We start from the raw sequence: 26,432 nt of genomic DNA on the forward strand, positions 1-26,432 counted from the left end.
TATCTATGTACACTACAATTTTAACATGTCCATAGACTTCAAATATTTCCTTTTAACATTTGACAAAACTATGTTTACTCAGGTTTGCTGTTTTTCCTATACAAGTGGTGTCTTCTGGACCTATGGAAAACTCTACCACCTTCATACAAGAAAGGTAGTTTATATACCTGTGGGTGGCTGTCTCTGCTTGATTCCAACTACGGAGACTACACAAGTCACATCCAGCACCATGTGAGAAGGAAAGAATCGGAAGGAATGGTAGACACACTGTACTATGCACCGTTTCTAACTTTAGGAAGAAACTAGAGTGTATTCACAGGTTTGACATTTCTGGTGTTTAATCACGAATCAGAAGAAGAATTTCAACTATTGGAAAACCATATTGTAACCAATGCCATGTTCACTTAATGGCACTACATTAAAGGGTTTTAAAATTGCAGCTCCGTCTAGATTCTCCAAAGAGTTTCTGGGCACTTATATCAACAGCTCTCCTTCCCTGGATTCAGGTTGACCTTCACCATATCTGAAACACCATTCTGCCCCAAGACACATGAGATACTGAGGAAGAAATCCTCATGAATGCAATATGCGCCCTAAATCCTGACGGATATTTGGTGCACTCTCCTAAGATTCATCATAATGCTTCCTGTCACATCTGTCATCAACAAGCCAATCGCACAAGAAGTGAAGTCGTTCAGTTTCCTCACCTCAAAAGCACTTTCAATAACCTGTTCAAGAAAATCTTTCCACTTCCCTGAATCAGCAACAGTTCCCAAAGGCGGAAGAAGCTTCTGCAGAGACACACCAGCAAAGTTTACGCCAGTCCGCACAGGAACAAAGGGCCCCATCGAAGGCAACTTGAAGAATGAACACCAAGTCTCTCTGCCGTTAGGTAAAGGAAACAGGGAGAATCCAGAATGCCAGGACTTACAATAACACCATTTTTAGGAAAGCCATTTAGCTTTCACGTCACATATGTGAAAATGTAAACTGACTTGGACACAATAAGCACGTTGCAGTTAGGGCTGTATTTAGCAACACCGGGAACGACGAATTTAAAGATATTCATGCTATGATGGACCAAATTAAGACGTTTTTCTCCCTCCTGGAGACATATCCTAACCAAAAATACACCAGTTTTGAGTTAGCAGTCACAACGTGGTCTTTGCCAGAATCCGTCTTAGATGTTTTGAGGAAAAGCCTGACGTTTTAGAGATCCATCATCTCTCCCTTTATTTTGTCTTCTATTCCACCAACTAAGGAAAGTTCATCAGCCAAATCCTTTGTTAATATACTAATGGCGAATTCCATACCAACTGCACCAACCCCAAGAACAATCACCTTCTTCCCTAATAACGAGTCTTCCTCTAGGACAGTCTGAATCAACTGACAGTAGGTGCAATGCCAGGGAATATCAGGTGGGATATCAAGGGGCTTGTTCAGGCTCAGAACATTCTGAGGTGGATATGAGACTGCTGCTCCCAACGGAAAAAATGTTTTCAAATAGGTACTTCCACAATAGCTCCACACACATTATATTGCCTCCCATTTACTCTATATGCATCAGTAAATAGAGTTATGAAAACTAATTTCAATAAAATGTTTTTATTCACCCAACTTGTCTGAAAATTTCATGAACTATCACCTTCCCGTACACAGAGAGTACAGCCAGATTGCCTAACATGACTCCAGAATTAGTACTCTTTTTTCATCTTTCAGGCTCTGAGCAAGAAAACACTTCAGTTACTATTGATCACTGGAACAGCTGTTATGTTTTAGGAGAGAGCGAGAACCTATGCTGCTAGAAAAGAGCAATGCTTATCCTTATGTCTATCTTGTGTGCGGGCATCATTCAAAGTTTGACAGTAAGGTAATGGGTTTGTCTTTTGTATGGTTCCGTTTTCCTCAGAAATGAGTGGAAAAGACTGTATATAATTTAGACAAGGTGGGCAGGGGAACTCGGGCTTCATTTCAGAACATGGAGACTACAGTCGCTACAAATGAACACGTGGACACTTGCGGTAACTGAATATTTACCATATAATTGACCTTGTTTCTATTTAACATTTATTCTATGGTTTTCTTTTTCAAAAGTTCAGGAAGAGCAGTGGTTGTTGGGTCTGATTTAGTAAACGATGGGATGGATTACATATTCATATATGTAGTAGTAGGTGCTCTGTAACATTACCTGATAATCTTTATAATAAGTCTACATTTAGTCTCTTTCAACAGAACAACCAATCAATATAATGAGAAATAATTAGTCACCAAGACTAGTAAAGTGAAGGGAAGTTTCTTGGCGTTTCCATCTCAGAAAGTTTCTGAAGGGAGGGAGAGATTTCCCCACAAAAGTGGAAAAGAAAATGTGCCTTGAAGGGGTACATGGAGCTAATACAGGGCAGGATAATATACAGACTAACTGACAGAACAGTTTGGCTCGAAATGAAAGTGAAAACGAGTTGGATGAATGAAGGCGCCTTAGAACCTGACTGTCAGGGTCCTTAGTAGTCAGCACTGCTTCAGCTCCCAAACATTTGCTGGCATATGAGTTACTTTCCTCAGCTATTGGAAACTGACTTACAGTTTGGACTTTATATGGCCACCTCGTTTTAACGTCTTCAGACTGTGTAACTTGGTGCCAACATGCAGGAAAGTAAGCCAAAAGGTGCGCAGAATCAACAGAACAAATGCGTAATGTATTCCAGAATAAATGAATTTAGGGAGGGGAAATGTCTGTCTGGGTAATCGTAAGCACCAAAAACTCCTAGGGTAGGCTGAGGCCCTCATAACCACCCTCACAATTTGTGAAAGCAAGGAAGTCTTTGCTTTCTCTTCCTGATTCCAATGAAGCCATATGCTACTCTCTATAATTCTGACTTCCTGTAGCCTTCTGTCACGATTTATTTTCATCAGCCTTTGGAATCTCTTCTCCCGAGGTAAAAGTGTCGGAATATTAGCAGCCTTGAATAAGCAGACCCCTTATTTGTGTTTTTGTTTTTTGTTTTTTTGTTTTTTTTTTTTTTAGATGAAGGTTGTACCACAATTTCTTCAGTTTGTAATGCATCTGATAGACAAAGGGAATCAAAAACCGAAGGTTTCTGAGCCAGGGAATCCGAGAGAGACCAATGAAGTTTGAAAGTCAGTGAGGATGGATAACTCACCCAGAATGAAGAAGAGCTGACCTTGAGTCCCACTTCTGAGTATATATTGCCTGTGAGACTTTAGAAATCATTTACCCTTTCAGAAGTCTAGTCAGTTCTCTGAGAATCTTAGTGTTAGAGAAGGTACTAAGCAGCAATGCTCAAGGGACTTAATTTTCCCAATAGAATTACAAGTCAAGTCTCTATCATCAAAAAGAATTGTGCAACATGGACTTGTATCATAGGGAAGACATCTGTATAACAAACTCCTTAAAGTGAAATTGAGCTCATCGTGTTTTCCGAAAGGAACCAGCAGAAAAAAAAAAGTGATTAACAAGAGAACTGTATTTCTAAATGCCACTCATTACAGGAGAGGTGAATTTCTGAACCCGGTTGAGAGACAAAGAAGCATCAGTTGGGGAATGAGAGGAAAAAATAAATTTTGAAAAAAGCCCAATCAATCTCATTATCTCCAAAGACAGAGAGAATAAAACAATTCTTTGTTTGTGAAACCACTGGCCAGGCCTGTCTCAAAAGAAGTAGGAAGAAATCCTCTTCCTTGATGCCACGTTGCAAAGGGAAGTCAAAGTGAGATCTGTAGCATTACATAACTCTATAAGCTATTCTTCTGAAGCCAAGAAATAGCAGAGTAAGGTACACACATAATACTCTAGCAGTTAATTGGACATTCACAGTAGTACTTTCATTGACCTCAGAGGCTGACAGAGCATGATTACATGGAGAAAAATGCTCAAAAATGAAAAGATTTACTGAACATTGAAAGATGAGGAAGACATAACTGTATATACCACAGGGCAAACAAATCTACTGAAAGAAAGTCAGTATAAATACTTGAACGTGGATATGAGGTGATCATCTCAATTGAGGGAGCTTCAAATAACAATATGAAAAAAAATTGTGGGTAGAATAATTATATTCCATCATGAATAATTTCATGGAATCTATTACTGGGAAGCTCGACCTAGATGTGTCATTTCACCTTTGGGAAAAGTTAAATCAAATGCTTTTATTTTGGGAATGATAGCTATAAATTATCCAAAATGAGAGAGAAAATAATTCATACTTCTACTTTATATGTGAATGTAAACCTATTTCAGCTTAATGGTTTTAGTACTTGAAACACTAAAAAGAAATGAAGTATGGAAACAAAGTTAATTAGACAGGAGAAGGCTAATTTATGACAAAGGCCTAAACCACAATGACTTTATTCTTGTTCGAATTTTGAAAGGCAGTTGCTGAGAATGGTAACACCAATTACAACACTGGAAACGATGAATTTAAAGATATTCACGTCATGAAGGACCAAATTAAGATGCCATTCTCCCTTCTGTAAACATGTCCTAACCAAAAAATTCACTACTTTTGTGTAAGCAGTCAATGTGGTCTTTGCCAGAATCAGTCTTAGATGTTTTGAGGAAATGCCTGAGCTTTTCGAGATCTATCATCTCTCCTTTTATTTTGTCTTCTATTACATCATCTCTGGAAAGTTCCTCAGCCAGATCCTTTATTAATATACTAATGGCGCATTCCATGCCACCTGCACCAACTACAACAATGATCTTTACCCGGAACACCTAGTCTTCCTTTAGGACATTCTTAATCAGCTGATCTTTGACAGTGGATGCAATATCAGGGAATATCAAGTGGGATATCAAGGGGGTTGATCTAGCTCAGAACATTCTGAAGTGGATATGAGACTGCTGCTCCTCCAACACAGAAAATTTGTAAAATAGGTACTTCCAAAACAGCTCCACACACATTATTTTGCCTCCTATTTAGTCTATATGCATCAGTACTATAGTTATGAAAACTAATTTCAATATAAACATATTTATTCATCCAACTTGCCTATAAATTTCATTAAGTATCATCTTCCCATACAGAGTATAGCCAGATTGTGTAATATGACTAACATTAGCACTATTTTTTTTTTCTTTCCGACAGTGAGCAAGAAAACACTTGAGGTACTATTAATAACTGAAACAGTTGTTATGTTGTAGTAGAGAGGGAGAGCCTGTGCTGCTAGAAAAGTGAAATGCTTGTCCTTATGTCTCTGTCATGTGTGGTAATCATTCAAAGTTTGACAATAAGGCAATGGGTTTGTCTTTTGTTTGAGATTCTTTTCCTCCTGAATATTTACCATATTATTGACTACTTTGTGTTTCACATTTATTCTATGGTTCTCTTCTTGAAAAATTCAGAACGAGCAATGGTTGTTGGGTCCAATTTAGTAAACCGTGGGATGGATTACATTTTCATACATGTAGTGTTAGGCGCTCTGTAACATTCGTTGATGATCTTTATAACAAGTGTACACTTAATCTCTTTCACCAGAACAACAATTCAATATAATGTGAAATCATTAGTCAGAAAGACTAATAAAATGAAGGAAAACTTCCTGGAGTTTCCATCTCAGAAAGTTTCTGAAGGAAGAAAGAGATTTCCCTACAAATGTAGAAAATGTAATGTGCCTTGAAGGGGTACATAGAGGTTATACTGGGCAGGATAATACACAGAATAACTGATAGAACAGTTGAAATGAAAGTGAAAACGAGCTGAATGAAAGAAGGCTGCTTAGAACCTGATAGGCAAGGTCCTCAGTAGCCAACATTCCTTCATCTCCCAAACATTTGATGGCATGTGAGTTACTTTCCTGAGCTACTGAAAACTTTTTTTAAGTTTGTAGTTTACATGGCCACATCGTTTTAATATTTTTAGGCTATGTAACTGGATGACAACATGCAGGGAAGTAAGCCAAAGGTGACCAGAATCAAGACAAGAAATGTATAATGTATTCTAGAATAAATGAATTTAGGGAGGGGAAATGTCTATCTAGATAACACTAAATAACAAAAACTTCTAGGATAGCCTGAGGCCCTCATACCCACCCTCACAATTTTTGAAGGTGAGGGAGTCTTTGTTTGATTTCTCTTTCTGCTTCCAACGAAGCCATGTACTACTGTCTATAATTCTGACTTCCTGTTGCCTTCTGTCACGATTTATTTTAATCAGCCTATGCAATCTCTTGTCCCAAGGTAAAAGTGTCTGAATATTAACAGTATTTAGTAAGCAAAGCCCTAACTTGTGTGTTTTTTTAGATGGAGGTTATAACACAGTTTCTTCAGTTTGTATTTTATCTGATAGACACAGGGAATCAAAAACCGAAGGTTTCAGAGCAAAGGAATCAGAGAGACACCAACGAACTTTGAGAGGCAGTGTGGACTCAGAATGAAGAAGGCCTGAACTTGAGTCCCACTTCTGATTTTATATTGCCTGTGAGACTTACGAAATCATTTACCCTTTCAATGTCAGTTCCCTGAGAACCTTAGTGTCAGAAACCAGCAATGCTCAACCTACTCAATTGTCGCAATGGAATTATGAGTCTAGTGTCTATCATCAAAAAGAATTGTGCAACATGGACTTGTATCATAGGGAAGACATCTGTATTAGAAACTCATGAAATTGAACTTGAGCTCATTGTGTTTCCTGAAACTAACCACCAGAATAAAAAAGTGATTAACAAGAGAACTGTGTTTCTAAATTCCACTCCTTAAAGGAGAGCTGAATTTCTGAACTAAGTTGAGAGAGAAAAAACTTGAGTTCGGGAATGAGAGAAAAAAATTAATTTTAAAAATAACCAAAATCAATCTCACTATTTCAAAGCACAAAGAGAATAAAACTTAACTCTTCGTGAAACCATTGACCAGGACTGTCTCAAGCAAAGTAGGAAAAAATCCTCTTCCTTGATGCCATCTTGCATAAGGAAGTCAAAGTAAATGAGATCTGTATTATCAAATAATTCTATAATCTACTCTGCTTAAGTCAAGAAACATCAGAGTAAGTACACAGATAATACCCCAGAAGTTATTTGGACATTCCCTGTAATACTTTCAGTGACCTCAGAGGTTGACAGAGTGTGATTGCATGGAGAGAAATGCTCAGAAATCAAAAGATTAACTGAACTTCCAAAGATTAGGAAGACATAAATGTATATACCAGAGGTCAAATAAATCTAATGAACCAAAACCAGCATAAGTATTTAAACGTGAATATGAGACAATTATCTGAATTGATGGAGCTTCAAATAACAATATTAAAAATATAATCCCTCGTAGAGTAATTATATTCCATCCAAATAATTTCATGGACTTCAACTATGTCCTTTAATATTTGGGAAAAATTAAATCAAATACGTTAACTTGGGGAATGATAGCTATAAATAATCAAACATGAGAGAAAATAACATTCATATATGCATTTTGTATGTGAATATATACCTTTTTAAGCTTAATGGTTTTAGTATTTGAAACACTAAAAAAATTGAAGTATGAAATCAAAGTTAATTGGACAGGAGAAGACTAATTTATCACCAAACCTAAACTACTCCGTTTCAGTTTTTGTGGAATATGTTACACTGATTAAAGGAGAAAATAAAGATACCTGTTAAAAAGACACCTGTTAGACTCTAAGCTCCATGAGAGGAGGAAAAACCTGCAGTGAATTTTGACATCACATGACTTTATCATTTACTTTTCTTACCTCTACTAATAAAGATTTGAATGTAAGAAACAGAGCAAATAATCTACCTAAGGAAAATTCGGAATGTGAACTCTATATGCTTCTTTATTACCTTCCTCATCTTGTTCTTTTACTATAGGGATCTGTGCTTCAAACTGCTTCCGGGGGACTGGCTTTTCTCCTGGAATCACAGTGCTGAAACCAGTCTCAGAATCACTTCCGGATCCAAATGCTTCATCTTCTTCTAAAGGAAATGTTTCAAACACTTTGGATCCTGGCTGATTTTTGGTCACTGGCAGTGAGTGGCAAGGATAATTACATTAAAATTCAAATACTTAGAAATTCTGTAACTTTTATTTGTCAGAGAAGTACTGGCAGAATGCCAAATATATACATGTGCAAAGGAAATAGAGGAGTTAAATAATAAATCAGTTAAATCTATCTCACATTTAATTTTCTCATGGGATGTCACTCAAATTACTACCTGACTTTATGACTTTACTTATAAATCCCGTATTTTATCTCTTATATTATATGTCACATGAGAAAAAAATCCTAACAACTGTTTTCGTCCTTTTTTTAGCATATCCTCTTTTTCTTGCATTGGAAGCTCTTACTCCCTCATCAAAATCTATCTCAAGGTGTAGTCCAAAAAATTGTATCAGTAAGATCCTGGGTGAAAGGCTTTTCTTTTGCAGGAATCTTTTAAAAACAATGTGAATATTTGACTTTTCAAATAACTTAGGATTAGGAAATAGACTCTGAACCTGTGATTTTTAAACTGTAATTTATTTATGGAGAAATCTCAGGTGAGAAAACTCCCCTTCGAATAATGGAGGCTGGAACCTTCTCTGCAACTTGTAGTCTTAGAGAGTCTCCTTAGAGCATTTAGAGGTTGTGTGGTTTGCCCAGGGTCACCCAGCTATCATGGATCAGGGATGAGACTTGAACCCATGTTGATTTGGCTTTAAGGCCAGCCTTCTATCTACCATGCTAAAACATTTTTTCTACAGAAAATGCTTACAATTAGGATCCCTTCAGTAACTTTATTTTTTTTAAAGTACTAAGAATAGTTGCATCATTTTTGAAAATGGGAACTACTTTAATTGGTTAAAAGATAAACTCTTTAAAGAATAATCTAACTTCTTGAAGATTACAGCTTATAGAATTTAAGTGTTCCATTTTCGAATATGATACGACTGCTTTAATACTAGGTTCAAAAAGTGCAAATAAAGGACAGTATTGTATGAAAGGTTTAACACCAGAATGTACAAAAATATTTAATTTTCTGGGTCTTTCATGTTTCTTCCTTCCTTCACTTAATCATGGCATCCAATATCTCCCCTTCTTTTCACTGTCTAGTTACCATAGTGATTGATGTTCTCTCCTCAGATCCTTTTGTCTGGCACTGGTGTAACAGTACAATATCAATCCCACAATATCAATGATACCCTAACTATTAAATTCCATAGCCTTTTTCACAGGCTTCCTCCTTCTTGACCTTATATAGCATCAGTCACTGCCTCAGGGATAATTTTCTTGGATATTATTTGTTTTCCTCTCTCATGATTTCATTATGATGTGGTCAGAACGGGTTATACCAGACTTTCTTCACATATTGACTAGGTTACCAGACTGACTGACCACAGGATTGTTCTCAATATAGTTTACCTGAATTTCAGCAAAGCATTTGGCAAATTCCCTCGTGCCATCTTTGTAGACAAAATGACAAACAGAAGTTAAAGCACAAGAGAGAACTACTATGGATACACAAATTTTTGCCTAATTTTCTTGGATTTTGTTAGACTATGTGATCAATATGAATAAATATAGCAGCCATAAGGGCTAGAGCAAATTTAGATTTCATTGAAATAGATACAATGTTCAGAACAAGGCAGATGTTAATCTGGCTGGACTCTGCCTTGATTCACACCTTAGTTTTGAACACCATACTTTAGGACTGGCTGCTGGACCTCTCAGTCTGTATGATCTCCTTGACCTTCAAATTCACAATGAACAAGACTGAACTCATCGTTTCCTTTCTTCTCCCCTCTATCTCTGAAGTCAACAGTCCTTTAATATTGCCTATCTTTGTTAAAAACAGACCATCTTCTCAGTCCGAATTTTTAACACTTTCTCATCCAAATCTGTGTGTGTGTGTGAGAGAGAGAGTGTCGGTAGGCATCTTCATATCTAAAAGTTGCTAAGTCTTGTTGATTCTATCTTCCTAGCATCTGTCATCCTCTCCAGTTTATTTTTTCCTAAGTTCACCCTCCTACTTCAGGAACTCATCAACTTTTACCTGAATTTTTGCAGTAAATTACTATCTGTTTTTTTCATCGCTGGTTCTTATCTTCTCTGGTCCCTTCTACACAAAGCCATCAAGGAATCTTCTTAAGGCATTTAACTGGCCATTCTCTTGCTCTAAAACCTTCTCTGCTACCCTACTGCCTCAGTTCAGAGAGTATCAGATCTGTGACACCTTCTTTTCTCAACCATTATCCTTTTTCATGTTCTTGCCCACTCCCAATTTTCCTAGAGCTCTATTATCCTTATCGTTACCTCCTTTACTCCAGATATAGTTTGTATGTTATATCCCTTCATGGAAAGTAAATTACTTGAGGCAAAGGACTGTTTGTTTTATCTTTGTATCCTACAGTAATACGGCAGACATTTGAGATGCACGTAATACATATGAGTTGCTTGATGGTTATTAACTTGAAGTGGGAGAATCCATACATAATTGGATTTATGCACCTTCATGCAATATAGAATAAAGCCAAGAGGAATAAAAATGCTACTTGAAATATGGTGTTCAAAACAGAAAACTACAATTCTGAACACTACTGGAAATATCTTCTATTAGGTGTGATTTTTAAAAAATTCATTGATTCTTGTATTTGTAAAGAAGAGGAAAAAGGACAATACCATCAATCACATCTTCACCATCTAAATCTAATTCTTCAATTGAATCTGTAAGACAAGTGGGGAGAAAGGGAACAAAAAAGAAATATGAAAATTGAAAATTGTTCTTTGCAGTAAAATACAAACTAGTCTTCTCTTCTCTACACAAAAGTATCAAGTAATCTTCTTAAGGCACTTAACCAGGCCATCCTCTAAAGCCTTCTGTGGTACCCTACTCCCTCAGTTCAGGGGGCATCAGAGCTATGAAACTTTGCTTCTTCAAACAATACCCTTTTACATGCTCTTTGCCCTATCAAATTTCCTACACCACCATCATCGTTCTCCTCTCCCTTACCTCCTTTACTCCAGACATTGTAACATAGACCATAAAAATGGGATAAAGTACGTGAACAAAAATATTTATAGCGACTCTTTTTGTCGTGGCAAGAATTGGAAATTGAGGGGATGCCCTTCAACTGGGCAATTCCTGAGGAAGCTATAGTATATGAATCTAAGGGAATACTATTTTCTATAAGAATTGATGAGCAGATGGACTTCAGAAAAACCTGGAAAGACTTATATGATCTGATCCTGAGTGAAGTGAGCAGAACTTAGAGAACATTGTATACAGTAACAGCATGTTTACATGATAACAAACTTGGATAGACTTAACTATTCTCAGAAATACAAGTATCTAAGACAACTCCAAAATACTCATGATAGAAAACGCTATCCAAAACCAGAGAAAAGAACTATGCAGAGAGATAGTATGAATACAACTTCTGAGGACATTCCAAACCCTCTACTTCATATCTGTAAATGGGAACAAAAGGAAACTGAGATTCAAAGCTATGAAGGAGTTAGTTACTGGAAGAGCCAGGACTAGCCCTCATGATCCTAAATGCTGTCTGCCATATCTATCTACACTACCTCATTTTCTCATTTGAGAAGGATAACTTACTTGTTGGTGTTTCTCATTCGTGGTTCATGGTATTACCCATGATGAATAGTGCAGGAAGATGACATTGCAGAATTACCAAATTATGGTTGCAAAAAGCAAACTGGGTATCAATCTTCAGAGAGCAGGAAAAGAAAGACTTTTGGATTCCAATGTTTTGGGATAATTTATGGCTGTTCTACCATAACCCTGAATTAAAATATCAAAGTAACCGTGCAAGAAATAATGGCAAGAAAGCAAGGTGTTTTTCCAGGGAAGTGAAAATTACTACCAGGACCCAGGACCATGATTCCAGTACAGTCGTACTTCACGATCAAAGTCTGGTTCCCTTTGACAATATGATCTGTAAGAAAATTTTTATGCAAAGGTTTCACTATAGAAAAAATTCAAGAAAAAAAGAGAAAGGTTCTCACTTTTTACTACTCTAAGTTTCACCCCAAAACAATGACAATTTGGTGTTTATTGCTCATTGACTCCTTAAGTTGAAAAGAGGTGAAGAGATCACCAATTTCAAATCTAATGATGGGTGAAGCAATGCTGTACTAGTACACTTACCTCTGAAATAATGAATTTTACCAATTTTTGGATGAATATAAATAACGTGGAACAAATAAATGTCTTATGGTGGAGAATGAGTATTTAAAGAAAAGCATATATACTTTAGAATAGCAAATTATAAAAATTTATTTTGCTTCATATTTCCATCCCTACTTGTTTGAAGCATGTAAAAATCTAGCATTAATGCTTTTATGTCTACGCTATGATTTTGGTTTGTATGGAAAAGGTTATTGGTTGCTACATATTTCATATAGTCAGCGTCTACCTTCAGACATATGCCATGAGCATACGTATGAATACTCCTATCACTAATAAGCCATATCCTTCAATTGTTCTTATATTTAATGCCATATTCTGGACTATAATTTTTTCTTGATTGACAAACTTCACAGACGCTCCATCTTCGATAATATTCTTTAGTATAATTATTTTTATTAAAATTGGTTTTGGGATTTTAAAAACATGCACTTAAAATTTGTATATATAGTTAACATGATAAAAATTTCTGAATGCAACTGGACTTTTTAGTCTTAAAGGCTCCTCATAACAATTTCGTGTATATAGCTAGAGATGTCCTATTTTAATAATGAATAAATAAGAAAAAATAAGGTTCACTCATCACGTCATTTGCTCAAGGAAATTAAAATGTATTTTTTGGGGGGAAAAGATATTTTTTAGGCCCTGTTTACCACTGTAAGATATACTCAAAATTAAATACTTTTTCTTCTGCCATTGTGGTTTCTCCTTTCTTTTATGGAAGGGTTTACATAACACCTCTCTTTCAGATGTATACTTTAACATAGAGTAGTTAAACATGATAACACTTTCCTTTAACTCTGTTAATATGAGCAAGTCACCTAAGCTTTCGGGCTCCTCAGTTTCATCCCCTTTCAAAAGGGAGTACATAGAATATCCACACTACTTTTCTCACAAGTTAATGGGTTAATTGATTTGAAAAAGGAATCTCATAAATGTGCGATGAGTTCATCATTACAAGTCCGGGTCATTAAGATTTCAAATGGCCTTGGTGGCAGTAATTAAAATTAGGAGTTAACTCTGAAAATCTCCTCCTTTTGAAAGTCTGACTGCCTGAATAAGGAGATGGAAATTCTTCCTAGGGTCATGTTGGAGGTAGGCACATATGGAAATAACTACCAAAAATCTGGAAACACATATGTATTACTTTTCAAATCTCTGTTCCCTGGTCCCCTAACTCCTCTTGCTTTTCTATTGTCTTTGGTATCTCTGAAGTGAAAGCTTTATGAACATTTAAGAATTGTGGAAACGTATAAAATGCATACATTTCCAAAGCTTAGATAAGTGATTTACACAGAGTGAGAGGGCTTTGTTCTCCAGATGCTTTACTCTTTTATCTTTATGTCCAAATATTATATCAGGTCATCTGTGTGTGTGTGTGTGTGTTTCTGTGTGTGAACATGTTACAGGTACAAGAGGCCCTTATATATTTATTTTTCCCATGTTTAAGAATCAAAAACAAATAATATTGCTCAATATAATACATTTTAGGAGTGTTCAAAACTTTTCTCACCATTTGGTTAAATGCTTTAGAATAATGAAGAAATGTGAAAATTGTTACTGTAACCTACTTAAATAAATTTTTGGAAAAGAAGAAATTATTTACACAAAAGTCCTTGAGGTTGTTTTTGGTAAACAGTTTCAGGATACTGAAGCTATGAGGATAATTAAGTAAACAATTAATAATAAGACAAATAATATATAACGAACTATGATAAACAAAATAATAAACAATAACATAATAATAATAAACCAGTTCCTACCCTTTTCAAGTATGAGTATATGTGTATGTGTATATGACTTTTAAGACTGCTCTTTAATTATTTAATTTAAATTAACTATTTCTTTGGATTTGCAAGTCCTACCTTCTTGATCCTTGTCAGGTCTACCCAAAGTAAATTCTGGATCAGAAGCCCTCTCTGAACTGCAGATTTGGGGTGAAAGAGCCTCATAAAGTGCTTTCTGATTTTTATATCCACGAAGCACTAGGTGATGCCTGTGTATAAAATATAAAACATAATAATTCTACAACAGTCGAGGTAGAATTATATGCACTAAATCTCTGCATATCTAAAACCTTAATAATGAGATTATCACCAAATTTTTTTTATTCATTTGATAATGTCTGTAGCGTATCAGTTCATTCAACCAAGACATAATACACCTGTACTCTGAGTCATACTAATGTAGAATTATAGATTCAGAGCTTCAGGTCATCTGTTTCAATCTCTTTATTTTACAGATTAAGTAAATAAGTGGCAGAAAAGATCATAGTTGTCTAGGGTCACACATATGTAGAGAGGCATGATTTCTCCCAAGGTTCCTGTGACTCCAAATCGATCACTTCTTCCTCTGTACCGAACTACCTCTCTGTAAAATCTAATGTTGACTATTAATATTTATGATTTATTCTTTTTAGTTATCACTCATTTGCAGGCATCCAAGATATCATGTGATTTCTCCTAAAACTAAGTTTTGGTCTATTATAGTTCAGAGATGCCAGCAAAAATTAAAAAACAAATAAGCAAACAAAAAGCCTGCCTCGCTAAATCAGACCTTATTAATAGAAAATTATAGAACTTTTATAAATATCAAATAATAAAATGTATGTAAAACACTGGAAAACCTTAGAGAAATGTACAGTGGCAGCTATTACCATCATTACTATTACTTCTGAAAATTCTGGTCTCAGAGTACCTAACTCTACTTTGTAACCTGCCTTTTGCTCATGTTCTCCTGGACTTGCATGACCTAACTTGGCTATTGGCTCAATTTCTTCTTAGTGCCTTGAAATATGCTTGCCAGATGCTTGCTATAATATGCGATAATGAAAGTCCTGGCCAGTCCCTAGTATGGAGGAAAAATGCTTTGAAATGCAATTATGTAAAAATAATTCAAATTATCATGTTAATACTTACATCAAAGGACTACAATAAAAAGCATGCTTCAGAGCTGTGTGTCCATATGCATCTTTATGAGAGAAGTCAATATTATATCGAAGAAGAAGACTGACAACATGCATTTGGTTAGAACGGGCAGCGATCATCAAGGGTGTTCTACAACAACAAAGAAACACTTCACATTTAAGAAATTAAACTAGCACACATAATTAGATTTTCCTTGACATTGTTTCAATAAGAGGATATCTTCTGTATGAGTTAATATGCATATGGAACATGAACATTTATGAGTACTTTTATTGCTTACCTGTAGCATGAAAAATGGCAATTAAGACCAGAATGAAACATAAGGATGAGAGGGGTTTTTTCGTCCCCAGAGAGTTTTAGCAGAGGCTTTATGACAGACAAGAAGAGGATGTGTAAAAGCCACTTGTGTACAACAGTGAAAAACTTTCAGAAGACTCTTACACAGAGACTCCACTTTTTTACTCGACTTCAAAGTCAAACGGAGGCTTTTTGAAAATAATCTTAGTAACTCACTCCACTGCCACTATTCCAGTGCTCTTCAGAATGTGGAACTGACCCTTGCTTGTCAAAGGCCAATCCAGAACAAGCTATTCTAGGTCTTAACAAACATGAAAGTTTTTGAACATGAATATAGCAATGAACTCTATTGTTTAAGGGCAAGCCTAAGTAAGTCCAGAAAGATTCATCATCAGAAAGCAAGCAACATTTGATTTGAGGAAGACCCATCAATTCCTAAAGAGTAAGTGTGATTATACTTTGCAATAGTAGAGAGAACATCCACAATGAGGATAACACAAATCTTCAGAAATACCGAGTCTGTAGTATGCTGAATGATACATGGACTTTCTGCCTCAGGTAGCATTGTAGGAATATCCGTAATGCCAAGAAGAGATTTGCTGTCCCTTGACTACTTAGTGATAACCAAAACAGCAGGCTGACCCTGTGAAAGGTTGAAAGAGTGTAAAAAGTATCCTCACTGGTGAAATCATGCATATTTTATAGGTATTTTGAAGTATTCATGAGCTCTTCCTTTTAGGTAGAAATGTTCGTTCCATTTAAACCTTTTTATCTGATCTAAACTCTAAATAGCAAACATAAGAAAAGCCCAAAAGGAATCACTGAATTATATTTGAGTGGGAAATAAGGGACAATGGGAAAGACTGAAACAGATGGAGTCATAAACTCTGCTATTAGTAGTTAATATTGTCATATGTTCTGAAATGTTAGGCTTTTTTTTTTAAAGATAACATTTAGTTCTGGGAACCAAGATGTTGGAGGAAGCAGTAAATTGACATAACTCTCCTATATTTACATCCAAACAACCATAAAATAGTGCCCCCAAACAAATCCAAGAACAGCAGAAGCAGTAAAAATACGGAGTGAAACAATCTTTGAGCCGAAGAAATTTGGAAGGTTGGCAGGAAAGGTCTTTCTCACTTGGGTAAAAGGGAGCGCAGTCCAAGACACAAAGTGTCCCAGAAGACTAACTGCAAGCCCCACCTTAGCAAAGCAATTCTAGGTCATGAGCCCCAGTATGGTCGAACAGCCCAACGCCAACAGCAGGACAAACTATGTGTCTCAAAATTAGCCAGGGGAATGGGGTAGACTCCAGCTCTGAGAACCCACATGCCTCAGCGTAACCCCAGGCAAACAGGCAGGTTCCATCCTTACAGGGCTTAAGCACATAGGGAGTCACCAGTGACTACAATGCCAAGTGCTTCAGTGTATCCCTAGGGAAATGCAAAAACACTCCACCAGTCATAGCACATGCCAAATATCAGTACTGGAACTCCAAGGCCGCGTCACGTAAGCTGCCAGAACCCTACTACTTACAGCAGTGCCAGTTATCCTCAATCCCACCCCCTTAGCACAGCTCCAGACCAGAGGGTCTCCCATGGACCTCAGGAGAACATTAGTGCAGCACCAGGTAAACAGCTAGGGCCTGTAGACCCTCACACAAGAAGCCAGAAATGGTGCCTTTTCCACACTGTAAGCAGAAGTGAAATTGAATTGAAAAGAAAGAAAAAAGACCAAAAACCATGAACAAAAAAAAAAAAACAGTTTAAAAAATGGAAAGTTAAGAGTGGTCACAGAAAATATGGAATAAAAAATTCAGAAGACAGCAATGTCAAAACAATTATAAGCAAAACCCCAAAGGAAAATGAGAAGTGGTCTCAATCCCAGAAAGAGCTCAGGGAAGACCTCAGAAAGGAGTTTAAAATTAATATAAGAGATGTAGAAGGATAAGTGGGGAAAAAGATAAGAGTGATGCAAGAGAATTATGACAATATATGCTACAGAAACCAATCAAGTACATGAACACAATTACAAAACACTTTTCACACAAATAAAGCCAAATCTAAATAACTGGAAAAAAAATATCAGTTCCTCATGGGCGAGCCAAGTTAATACGAGAAAAATGAAAATTCTACCAAAACTAATTTACTTATTCAGTTCCATACCAATCAAATTACCAAAAATTTTTTCACAGAGATAAAAAAATAAAATTCATCTGGAAGAATAAAAGGTTTAGAATATAAAGAGAATTAATGAAAAGTAATGCAAGGGAAGGTGGCCTAGCTCCACCAGATTTAAAACTGTGTTGTACAAAGCAGCACTCCTCACAAGTAGTTGGTACTGGCTAAGAAACAGAGTGGCGGATCAGTGCAATAGGTTAGGTATCCAAGGTACAGTAGTCAATGACTACAATAATCTACTGCATGATAAACCCAAGCACTATATCTTCCGAGATAAAAATTCACTTGAGGAATAAGGATTAAGGAGAAGAATGAACAAAGACTGCTGGGAAAACTGGAAAAATAGGCCCATGACAGAAATGGTTATCCACATTCAGACAAAGAACTATGGAGTCTGAATGGAGATTGAAGCATACTATTTTCTCTTTTTGTTAGCTTTTTCTGTCTTCTGACTTCTCCCTTTTATTCTAATTCTTTTCTCACAAGATGACTAGGAAAGGGGAAGGAATGGAAAATAGGGTGGGTAGGGAAGGAGAAAACTTTTAAACTCCAAACCTTAAAAAATGCAAAGTTGAAAACTAAAAAAAAATCAATTTAAAAAGAAAAAAGAGAGAAAACAAGTGCTTTACCCAGCTTCAAATACTAAAAGAATTAGGAGAAGGCTTCAATGCCTTTCCTGGATCCTCCATGAAGAATTTATGGCATGAAAAGCAAATATACTTTCATGTATGATAAGAAGTCATGGCAGAACTAAAATCTGAACCATTGCCATGATAAAATCATGCGTCCATCGAAGTCATTCAAATTATTTTTGCATTGATTTCTATTGTCAATGCACATATTATTCAGGACAATCAAAGGAAGAAGGAGCAAAAAAAGGAACATTTCAATGCTTATGGCTCACATGAAGAGTATTTCATATAGACAATCAATTGTATCCTCAGTGCAAAAAATTTCTATGTGATGATCTTCAGTAAATTTAAATCAAATAGGGAATATTGCAAACAGAAATCACCAATTCACATCGGATGGCATGCTCACATGAACTGCTTTCTTTGTTGCAGAGCCATAAATGATAGGTTTTCTTTTCAGACTTGATGTTTGTGGACATTCTCACCCTTTCACAATGATGATTAATTCCAATTATTGTTGTTCACTAGGAGTTTCATGATTTAAGTTGTTCTTATTCCTCTAGAAATTTTTCCCTCTTTTTTCTTTAGAGTTTTAATTATTGTACCTGTCATGCACATCTGAGGTATTCACATTTGCTCCATTCCTTAAGAAAAGATCTACCATATCTCGGTTATTTTTCATAACTGCAAGCAAAAGTGGTGTGCAGCCATCCTGCGAAATCATATGAAATATTCTGTTAGAGTGTGCAAGAAATATTGATATACTTCAATTCAGTTTAAGGTATTTTGTAAACATTTTGCTAAAGACATGCTAAGGGAGTACGGTACAATGGAACTTTAGAGGAGAAGAACAGGGCATACATCCTGCCCCTGTTTCTGTGTGATCAGAAGCAAATTATTTCATTTCTCTGAGTCTTCGTGTTCTCATATGTAAAATGACAAAATGAAACCTGATAGCTTCTGAGATTTCTTCCAGCTATTGATTTGGGATCAGGACATAGAAACCCAAGATTTATAGACACTGTTTCATATTATTTTAGGAGTATTTCCCTTTCTAGCTATCTTCATGTCATGACCAATTCTTGTCTGCATGCAGGCAATCTTATTTCCACTGTACTCTGCACCAAGCTGAAACTATACTCTCCTCAGTTTTAAAGTTGCCTAATTCTCTTCACCCACTCCCCTGAAGTGTGCACAACCAACCTCAAAACTCTAGAAAATCTTGCCTCAAAGTGGTCAAACCTGGAAGAAAGTCATTCTCTTGACATTTTTCCTTCCTTCCCATCCCTTCTAATGTATACTCTCTGTTGTTTTCTCTCTCATGTAGCAGTGACTAAGAGTTAAACTTTTTCTTAAAATTCAGCAGTTATTCAGTGACTCTAGAAAGGAAATGGTACAGTGCTGAGGAAATAGAAAAAAAAACAAACCAACATACAGGAAATAATTTGTTCTTGTGAAAATTCTATGTAGTTTTATGCTTAAGAGGAACAAATATTTAAAAGATTATTTTTTTAAATATTATCTCATCTCTACAAAACAAATTAACATGACGTTATCACAAGCAAAGGTCTAGATGTAGAAAAGCAGTGTAGGTAAATATTGGATGGAATCATTGCATTGTGGGGAGCAGACCCAACATAGTAAGCAAAGAAAATTCTAGAGAGACAGCTGTGATGGAATGGATAGAGAGCTAGCCTCAAAGTCAGTAAGGCCTAGATTCAAGGCCTGCTACTGACACACCTATACTGGCTGGGTGACACCGGGAAGAGCGTTAACATTTCAGCATTCCAGAACACTCCCTATGTAAGGATCTCTTAACATTTTTTGTGTCATGTACCCCATTCCAGAATAATGCTTTCAAATACCTAAAACATAGAGATGGCAAAGGAAGCCAATGACATTGAAATAATTACAAAATCAACGTTGATTATTTTAAATTAATGGATCCCAGGTTAGGAATCCTATTCGGAGATTAAATATTAGAGCAGGCATTGGTCTAAAGAGGTAGATGGATGTTCCTCATTAGGATGTCTGAATGAATGAAATCTCCACCTCTCTTCCCCCTTGCCATCAGAAAATTCCAAAGGCCAATAAACTTTGAGTATAGAATTATTTTATATTATTTTCTTTAAAGAAATGCTTACAAGAACATATGAATGATAAATATGTGAATTGGACACTACCTAATTTACATATTTTAGTTCAAAAAATACTTTAATAAGCAAGAGGTGGGATTCTACCTTGTTTTTTGCTTCCATTAGTATGTTATATCTAAGCAGCTTGGATGCTATCTTTATGTTAGGTAAACACGCAGCATAGTGAAGTGCAGTGCTTTGGTAGGTATTCATAGCACAGGCGTCTGCACCATGTTCAAGCAGTATAGTTGTACACTCCTCCCGCTGATACTGTACTGCCTGTCAATATAATGTAGAGAAAAAGACAATAAATACTCTAACAAAAAATTAGTATACTAAAATATCCTTAATGATATTTAAATTAGTTAGTAAAGCATATTTTCTTAATCAAAGAGAGAAATCAAAACTCATTACATAGTAATGACCAGCAAGTTTAACTAGTACGTACGTTCATTAAAGGTGTTTGATTCTCATCATCAAGCAGGTTCAGTTTGCATTTTCTCTCTACTAAGAGGGATACAACATCTGGGTATCCATTGGCACAGGCCAGGTGAAGTGGTGTCCTATGGAAGTGAGAGAGGTGTGTGAATGCTTGATAATTACAAAAATCAAGTACTATTATTAGATACTGTAGATTTTTAAACTATCTCAAATTAATTTATTCATTTTACATTTTCTAGAAGCACTTCCATAAATCTTAGATTTTCTCCCCATCCCTTTCCCCTCCCACCCCAAAATGTCGTATGATCTTATATGGATTCTACACATACATTCTTACTACATACATTTTCACCTTAGTCACGTTAAGTGGAAGAACTAAAATGAATGGGAGAAACCATGAGAAAAAACAAACCAAAACAAAACACCAGAAAAAATAGTCTTCTTCATTCTGCAATCAAATTCCATAATACTTTCTCGTGTGGAAAATATTTGGCCTCAAACCCATTGGGAATATGCATGGACAAAAATTCCAAAGAGCATTCTTTTTTTTAAATTTATTTATTTAACTTTTAACATTCATTTTCACAAAATTTTGCGTTCCAAATTTTCTCCCACTTTGTCCCCCTCCCCCCACCCCAAAACACCGAGCATTCCAACTGCCCCCATAACCAATCTGCTCTCTCCTCTATCATCCCTCTCTGCCCTTGTCTCCATCTTCTCCTCTGTCCTGTAGGGCCAAATAACTTTCCATACCCCTTTACATGTATTTCTTATTTCCTAGTGGCAAGAGTAGTACTTGACAGTTGTTCCTCAAACTTTGAGTTCCATCTTCTTTTCCTCCCCCCCTCCCCACCCCCTCCTTTTGGAAGGCAAGCAATTCAATATAGTCCAAATCTGTGTAGTTTTGCAAATGACTTCCAAAATAGTCGTGTTGTATAAGACCAACTATAGGGCCAGAGCCAAGATGGCGGAGTAGAAAGACGCACATACTCATAGCTCCGAACCCACAACCCGCAGAACGGCTAGAGGGGACCAACTCACCTTGAATTCTGCACCCAGAGGCCACGGAATATTGGAACAATTATGAACAAAATTATGAACAAAGACTGCTGGGAAAACTGGAAAAATAGGCCCATGACAGAAATGGTTATCCACATTCAGACAAAGAACTATGGAGTCTGAATGGAGATTGAAGCATACTATTTTCTCTTTTTTTTAGCTTTTTCTGTCTTCTGACTTCTCCCTTTTATTCTAATTCTTTTCTCACAAGATGACTTGGAAAGGGGAAGGAATGGAAAATAGGGTGGGTAGGGAAGGAGAAAACTTTTAAACTCCAAACCTTAAAAAATGCAAAGTTGAAAACTAAAAAAAAATCAATTTAAAAAGAAAAAAGAGAGAAAACAAGTGCTTTACCCAGCTTCAAATACTAAAAGAATTAGGAGAAGGCTTCAGTGCCTTTCCTGGATCCTCCATGAAGAATTTATGGCATGAAAAGCAAATATACTTTCATGTATGATAAGAAGTCATGGCAGAACTAAAATCTGAACCATTGCCATGATAAAATCATGCGTCCATCGAAGTCATTCAAATTATTTTTGCATTGATTTCTATTGTCAATGCACATATTATTCAGGACAATCAAAGGAAGAAGGAGCAAAAAAAGGAACATTTCAATGCTTATGGCTCACATGAAGAGTATTTCATATAGACAATCAATTGTATCCTCAGTGCAAAAAATTTCTATGTGATGATCTTCAGTAAATTTAAATCAAATAGGGAATATTGCAAACAGAAATCACCAATTCACATCGGATGGCATGCTCACATGAACTGCTTTCTTTGTTGCAGAGCCATAAATGATAGGTTTTCTTTTCAGACTTGATGTTTGTGGACATTCTCACCCTTTCACAATGATGATTAATTCCAATTATTGTTGTTCACTAGGAGTTTCATGATTTAAGTTGTTCTTATTCCTCTAGAAATTTTTCCCTCTTTTTTCTTTAGAGTTTTAATTATTGTACCTGTCATGCACATCTGAGGTATTCACATTTGCTCCATTCCTTAAGAAAAGATCTACCATATCTCGGTTATTTTTCATAACTGCAAGCAAAAGTGGTGTGCAGCCATCCTGCGAAATCATATGAAATATTCTGTTAGAGTGTGCAAGAAATATTGATATACTTCAATTCAGTTTAAGGTATTTTGTAAACATTTTGCTAAAGACATGCTAAGGGAGTACGGTACAATGGAACTTTAGAGGAGAAGAACAGGGCATACATCCTGCCCCTGTTTCTGTGTGATCAGAAGCAAATTATTTCATTTCTCTGAGTCTTCGTGTTCTCATATGTAAAATGACAAAATGAAACCTGATAGCTTCTGAGATTTCTTCCAGCTATTGATTTGGGATCAGGACATAGAAACCCAAGATTTATAGACACTGTTTCATATTATTTTAGGAGTATTTCCCTTTCTAGCTATCTTCATGTCATGACCAATTCTTGTCTGCATGCAGGCAATCTTATTTCCACTGTACTCTGCACCAAGCTGAAACTATACTCTCCTCAGTTTTAAAGTTGCCTAATTCTCTTCACCCACTCCCCTGAAGTGTGCACAACCAACCTCAAAACTCTAGAAAATCTTGCCTCAAAGTGGTCAAACCTGGAAGAAAGTCATTCTCTTGACATTTTTCCTTCCTTCCCATCCCTTCTAATGTATACTCTCTGTTGTTTTCTCTCTCATGTAGCAGTGACTAAGAGTTAAACTTTTTCTTAAAATTCAGCAGTTATTCAGTGACTCTAGAAAGGAAATGGTACAGTGCTGAGGAAATAGAAAAAAAAACAAACCAACATACAGGAAATAATTTGTTCTTGTGAAAATTCTATGTAGTTTTATGCTTAAGAGGAACAAATATTTAAAAGATTATTTTTTTAAATATTATCTCATCTCTACAAAACAAATTAACATGACGTTATCACAAGCAAAGGTCTAGATGTAGAAAAGCAGTGTAGGTAAATATTGGATGGAATCATTGCATTGTGGGGAGCAGACCCAACATAGTAAGCAAAGAAAATTCTAGAGAGACAGCTGTGATGGAATGGATAGAGAGCTAGCCTCAAAGTCAGTAAGGCCTAGATTCAAGGCCTGCTACTGACACACCTATACTGGCTGGGTGACACCGGGAAGAGCGTTAACATTTCAGCATTCCAGAACACTCCCTATGTAAGGATCTCTTAACATTTTTTGTGTCATGTACCCCATTCCAGAATAATGCTTTCAAATACCTAAAACATAGAGATGGCAAAGGAAGCCAATGACATTGAAATAATTACAAAATCAACGTTGATTATTTTAAATTAATGGATCCCAGGTTAGGAATCCTATTCGGAGATTAAATATTAGAGCAGGCATTGGTCTAAAGAGGTAGATGGATGTTCCTCATTAGGATGTCTGAATGAATGAAATCTCCACCTCTCTTCCCCCTTGCCATCAGAAAATTCCAAAGGCCAATAAACTTTGAGTATAGAATTATTTTATATTATTTTCTTTAAAGAAATGCTTACAAGAACATATGAATGATAAATATGTGAATTGGACACTACCTAATTTACATATTTTAGTTCAAAAAATACTTTAATAAGCAAGAGGTGGGATTCTACCTTGTTTTTTGCTTCCATTAGTATGTTATATCTAAGCAGCTTGGATGCTATCTTTATGTTAGGTAAACACGCAGCATAGTGAAGTGCAGTGCTTTGGTAGGTATTCATAGCACAGGCGTCTGCACCATGTTCAAGCAGTATAGTTGTACACTCCTCCCGCTGATACTGTACTGCCTGTCAATATAATGTAGAGAAAAAGACAATAAATACTCTAACAAAAAATTAGTATACTAAAATATCCTTAATGATATTTAAATTAGTTAGTAAAGCATATTTTCTTAATCAAAGAGAGAAATCAAAACTCATTACATAGTAATGACCAGCAAGTTTAACTAGTACGTACGTTCATTAAAGGTGTTTGATTCTCATCATCAAGCAGGTTCAGTTTGCATTTTCTCTCTACTAAGAGGGATACAACATCTGGGTATCCATTGGCACAGGCCAGGTGAAGTGGTGTCCTATGGAAGTGAGAGAGGTGTGTGAATGCTTGATAATTACAAAAATCAAGTACTATTATTAGATACTGTAGATTTTTAAACTATCTCAAATTAATTTATTCATTTTACATTTTCTAGAAGCACTTCCATAAATCTTAGATTTTCTCCCCATCCCTTTCCCCTCCCACCCCAAAATGTCGTATGATCTTATATGGATTCTACACATACATTCTTACTACATACATTTTCACCTTAGTCACGTTAAGTGGAAGAACTAAAATGAATGGGAGAAACCATGAGAAAAAACAAACCAAAACAAAACACCAGAAAAAATAGTCTTCTTCATTCTGCAATCAAATTCCATAATACTTTCTCGTGTGGAAAATATTTGGCCTCAAACCCATTGGGAATATGCATGGACAAAAATTCCAAAGAGCATTCTTTTTTTTAAATTTATTTATTTAACTTTTAACATTCATTTTCACAAAATTTTGCGTTCCAAATTTTCTCCCACTTTGTCCCCTCCCCCCACCCCAAAACACCGAGCATTCCAACTGCCCCCATAACCAATCTGCTCTCTCCTCTATCATCCCTCTCTGCCCTTGTCTCCATCTTCTCCTCTGTCCTGTAGGGCCAAATAACTTTCCATACCCCTTTACCTGTATTTCTTATTTCCTAGTGGCAAGAGTAGTACTTGACAGTTGTTCCTCAAACTTTGAGTTCCATCTTCTTTTCCTCCCCCCCTCCCCACCCCCTCCTTTTGGAAGGCAAGCAATTCAATATAGTCCAAATTTGTGTAGTTTTGCAAATGACTTCCAAAATAGTCATGTTGTATAAGACGAACTATAGGGCCAGAGCCAAGATGGCGGAGTAGAAAGACGCACATACGCATAGCTCCGAACCCACAACCCGCAGAACGGCTAGAGGGGACCAACTCACCGTGAATTCTGCACCCAGAGGCCACAGAATATTGGAGCGAGGGAGATTTCTGTTCCGGAGAGACCTGCAAACCCCTCGCGGGGCGTCCTTCGCGCTGCGGACGAGGAGCCCAGCCCAGACCTGCTGCTGCCGTGGCTCCAAGAGGTAAAGATCCAAGCAGGCTTCAGGGAAGGGACCTTCAGCGGCGGCACAAGCACCCCCACCCATAGGTGATGAGGGACGGTGAGAGATTCTCTTTGGCGGGTCAAGAGGGGAGTGGGGTGTCCCCATGGCGCAGGCCCCTCCGGGAGATAGAAGCTGAGAGGCGGCTGCAGACAGGGGCTCCCCAAGCGGGCGGGAGCCTGGATCCATTGTGGAAGGTCTGTGCATAAACCCCCTGAGGGAACTGAGCCTGAGAGGCGGCCCTGCCCTGACCTGACCATCTGAAATTAATTCTCACACTGAATAGCAGCCCTGCCCCCGCCAAAAGCCCTAAGGAGGGAAGCAGCATTTGAATCTCAGACCCCAAACGCTGGCTGGGAGGACCAGGAGGCGAGGTGGGTGTGAGGAGAATATTCAGAGGTCAAGCCACTGGCTGGGGAGAATGCCCAGAAAAGGGAAAAGAAATAAAACTATTGAAGGGTACTTTCTCGGAGAAAAGACACTTCCTCCCT

The 26,432-nt window shown here is 36.7% G+C and overlaps 1 protein-coding gene across 1 annotated transcript in view; it reads right to left on the bottom strand.

The window, feature by feature from the left end:
• The window catches only part of LOC140512548 (uncharacterized), a 125,233-nt gene that overhangs the window by 84,623 nt on the left and 14,178 nt on the right, over window positions 1-26,432 (bottom strand). Inside the window, 10 exon segments of the mRNA XM_072621699.1 lie at window positions 7,792-7,971; window positions 10,608-10,652; window positions 14,001-14,131; window positions 15,054-15,191; window positions 18,777-18,883; window positions 20,412-20,585; window positions 20,755-20,869; window positions 22,769-22,875; window positions 24,404-24,577; window positions 24,747-24,861. Of these exon segments, the coding sequence (XP_072477800.1) occupies window positions 7,792-7,971; window positions 10,608-10,652; window positions 14,001-14,131; window positions 15,054-15,191; window positions 18,777-18,883; window positions 20,412-20,585; window positions 20,755-20,869; window positions 22,769-22,875; window positions 24,404-24,577; window positions 24,747-24,861 (1,286 nt within the window).

Source organism: Notamacropus eugenii, chromosome 6, assembly GCF_028372415.1.
Source record: "Notamacropus eugenii isolate mMacEug1 chromosome 6, mMacEug1.pri_v2, whole genome shotgun sequence".
NCBI lineage: Eukaryota > Metazoa > Chordata > Mammalia > Diprotodontia > Macropodidae > Notamacropus > Notamacropus eugenii.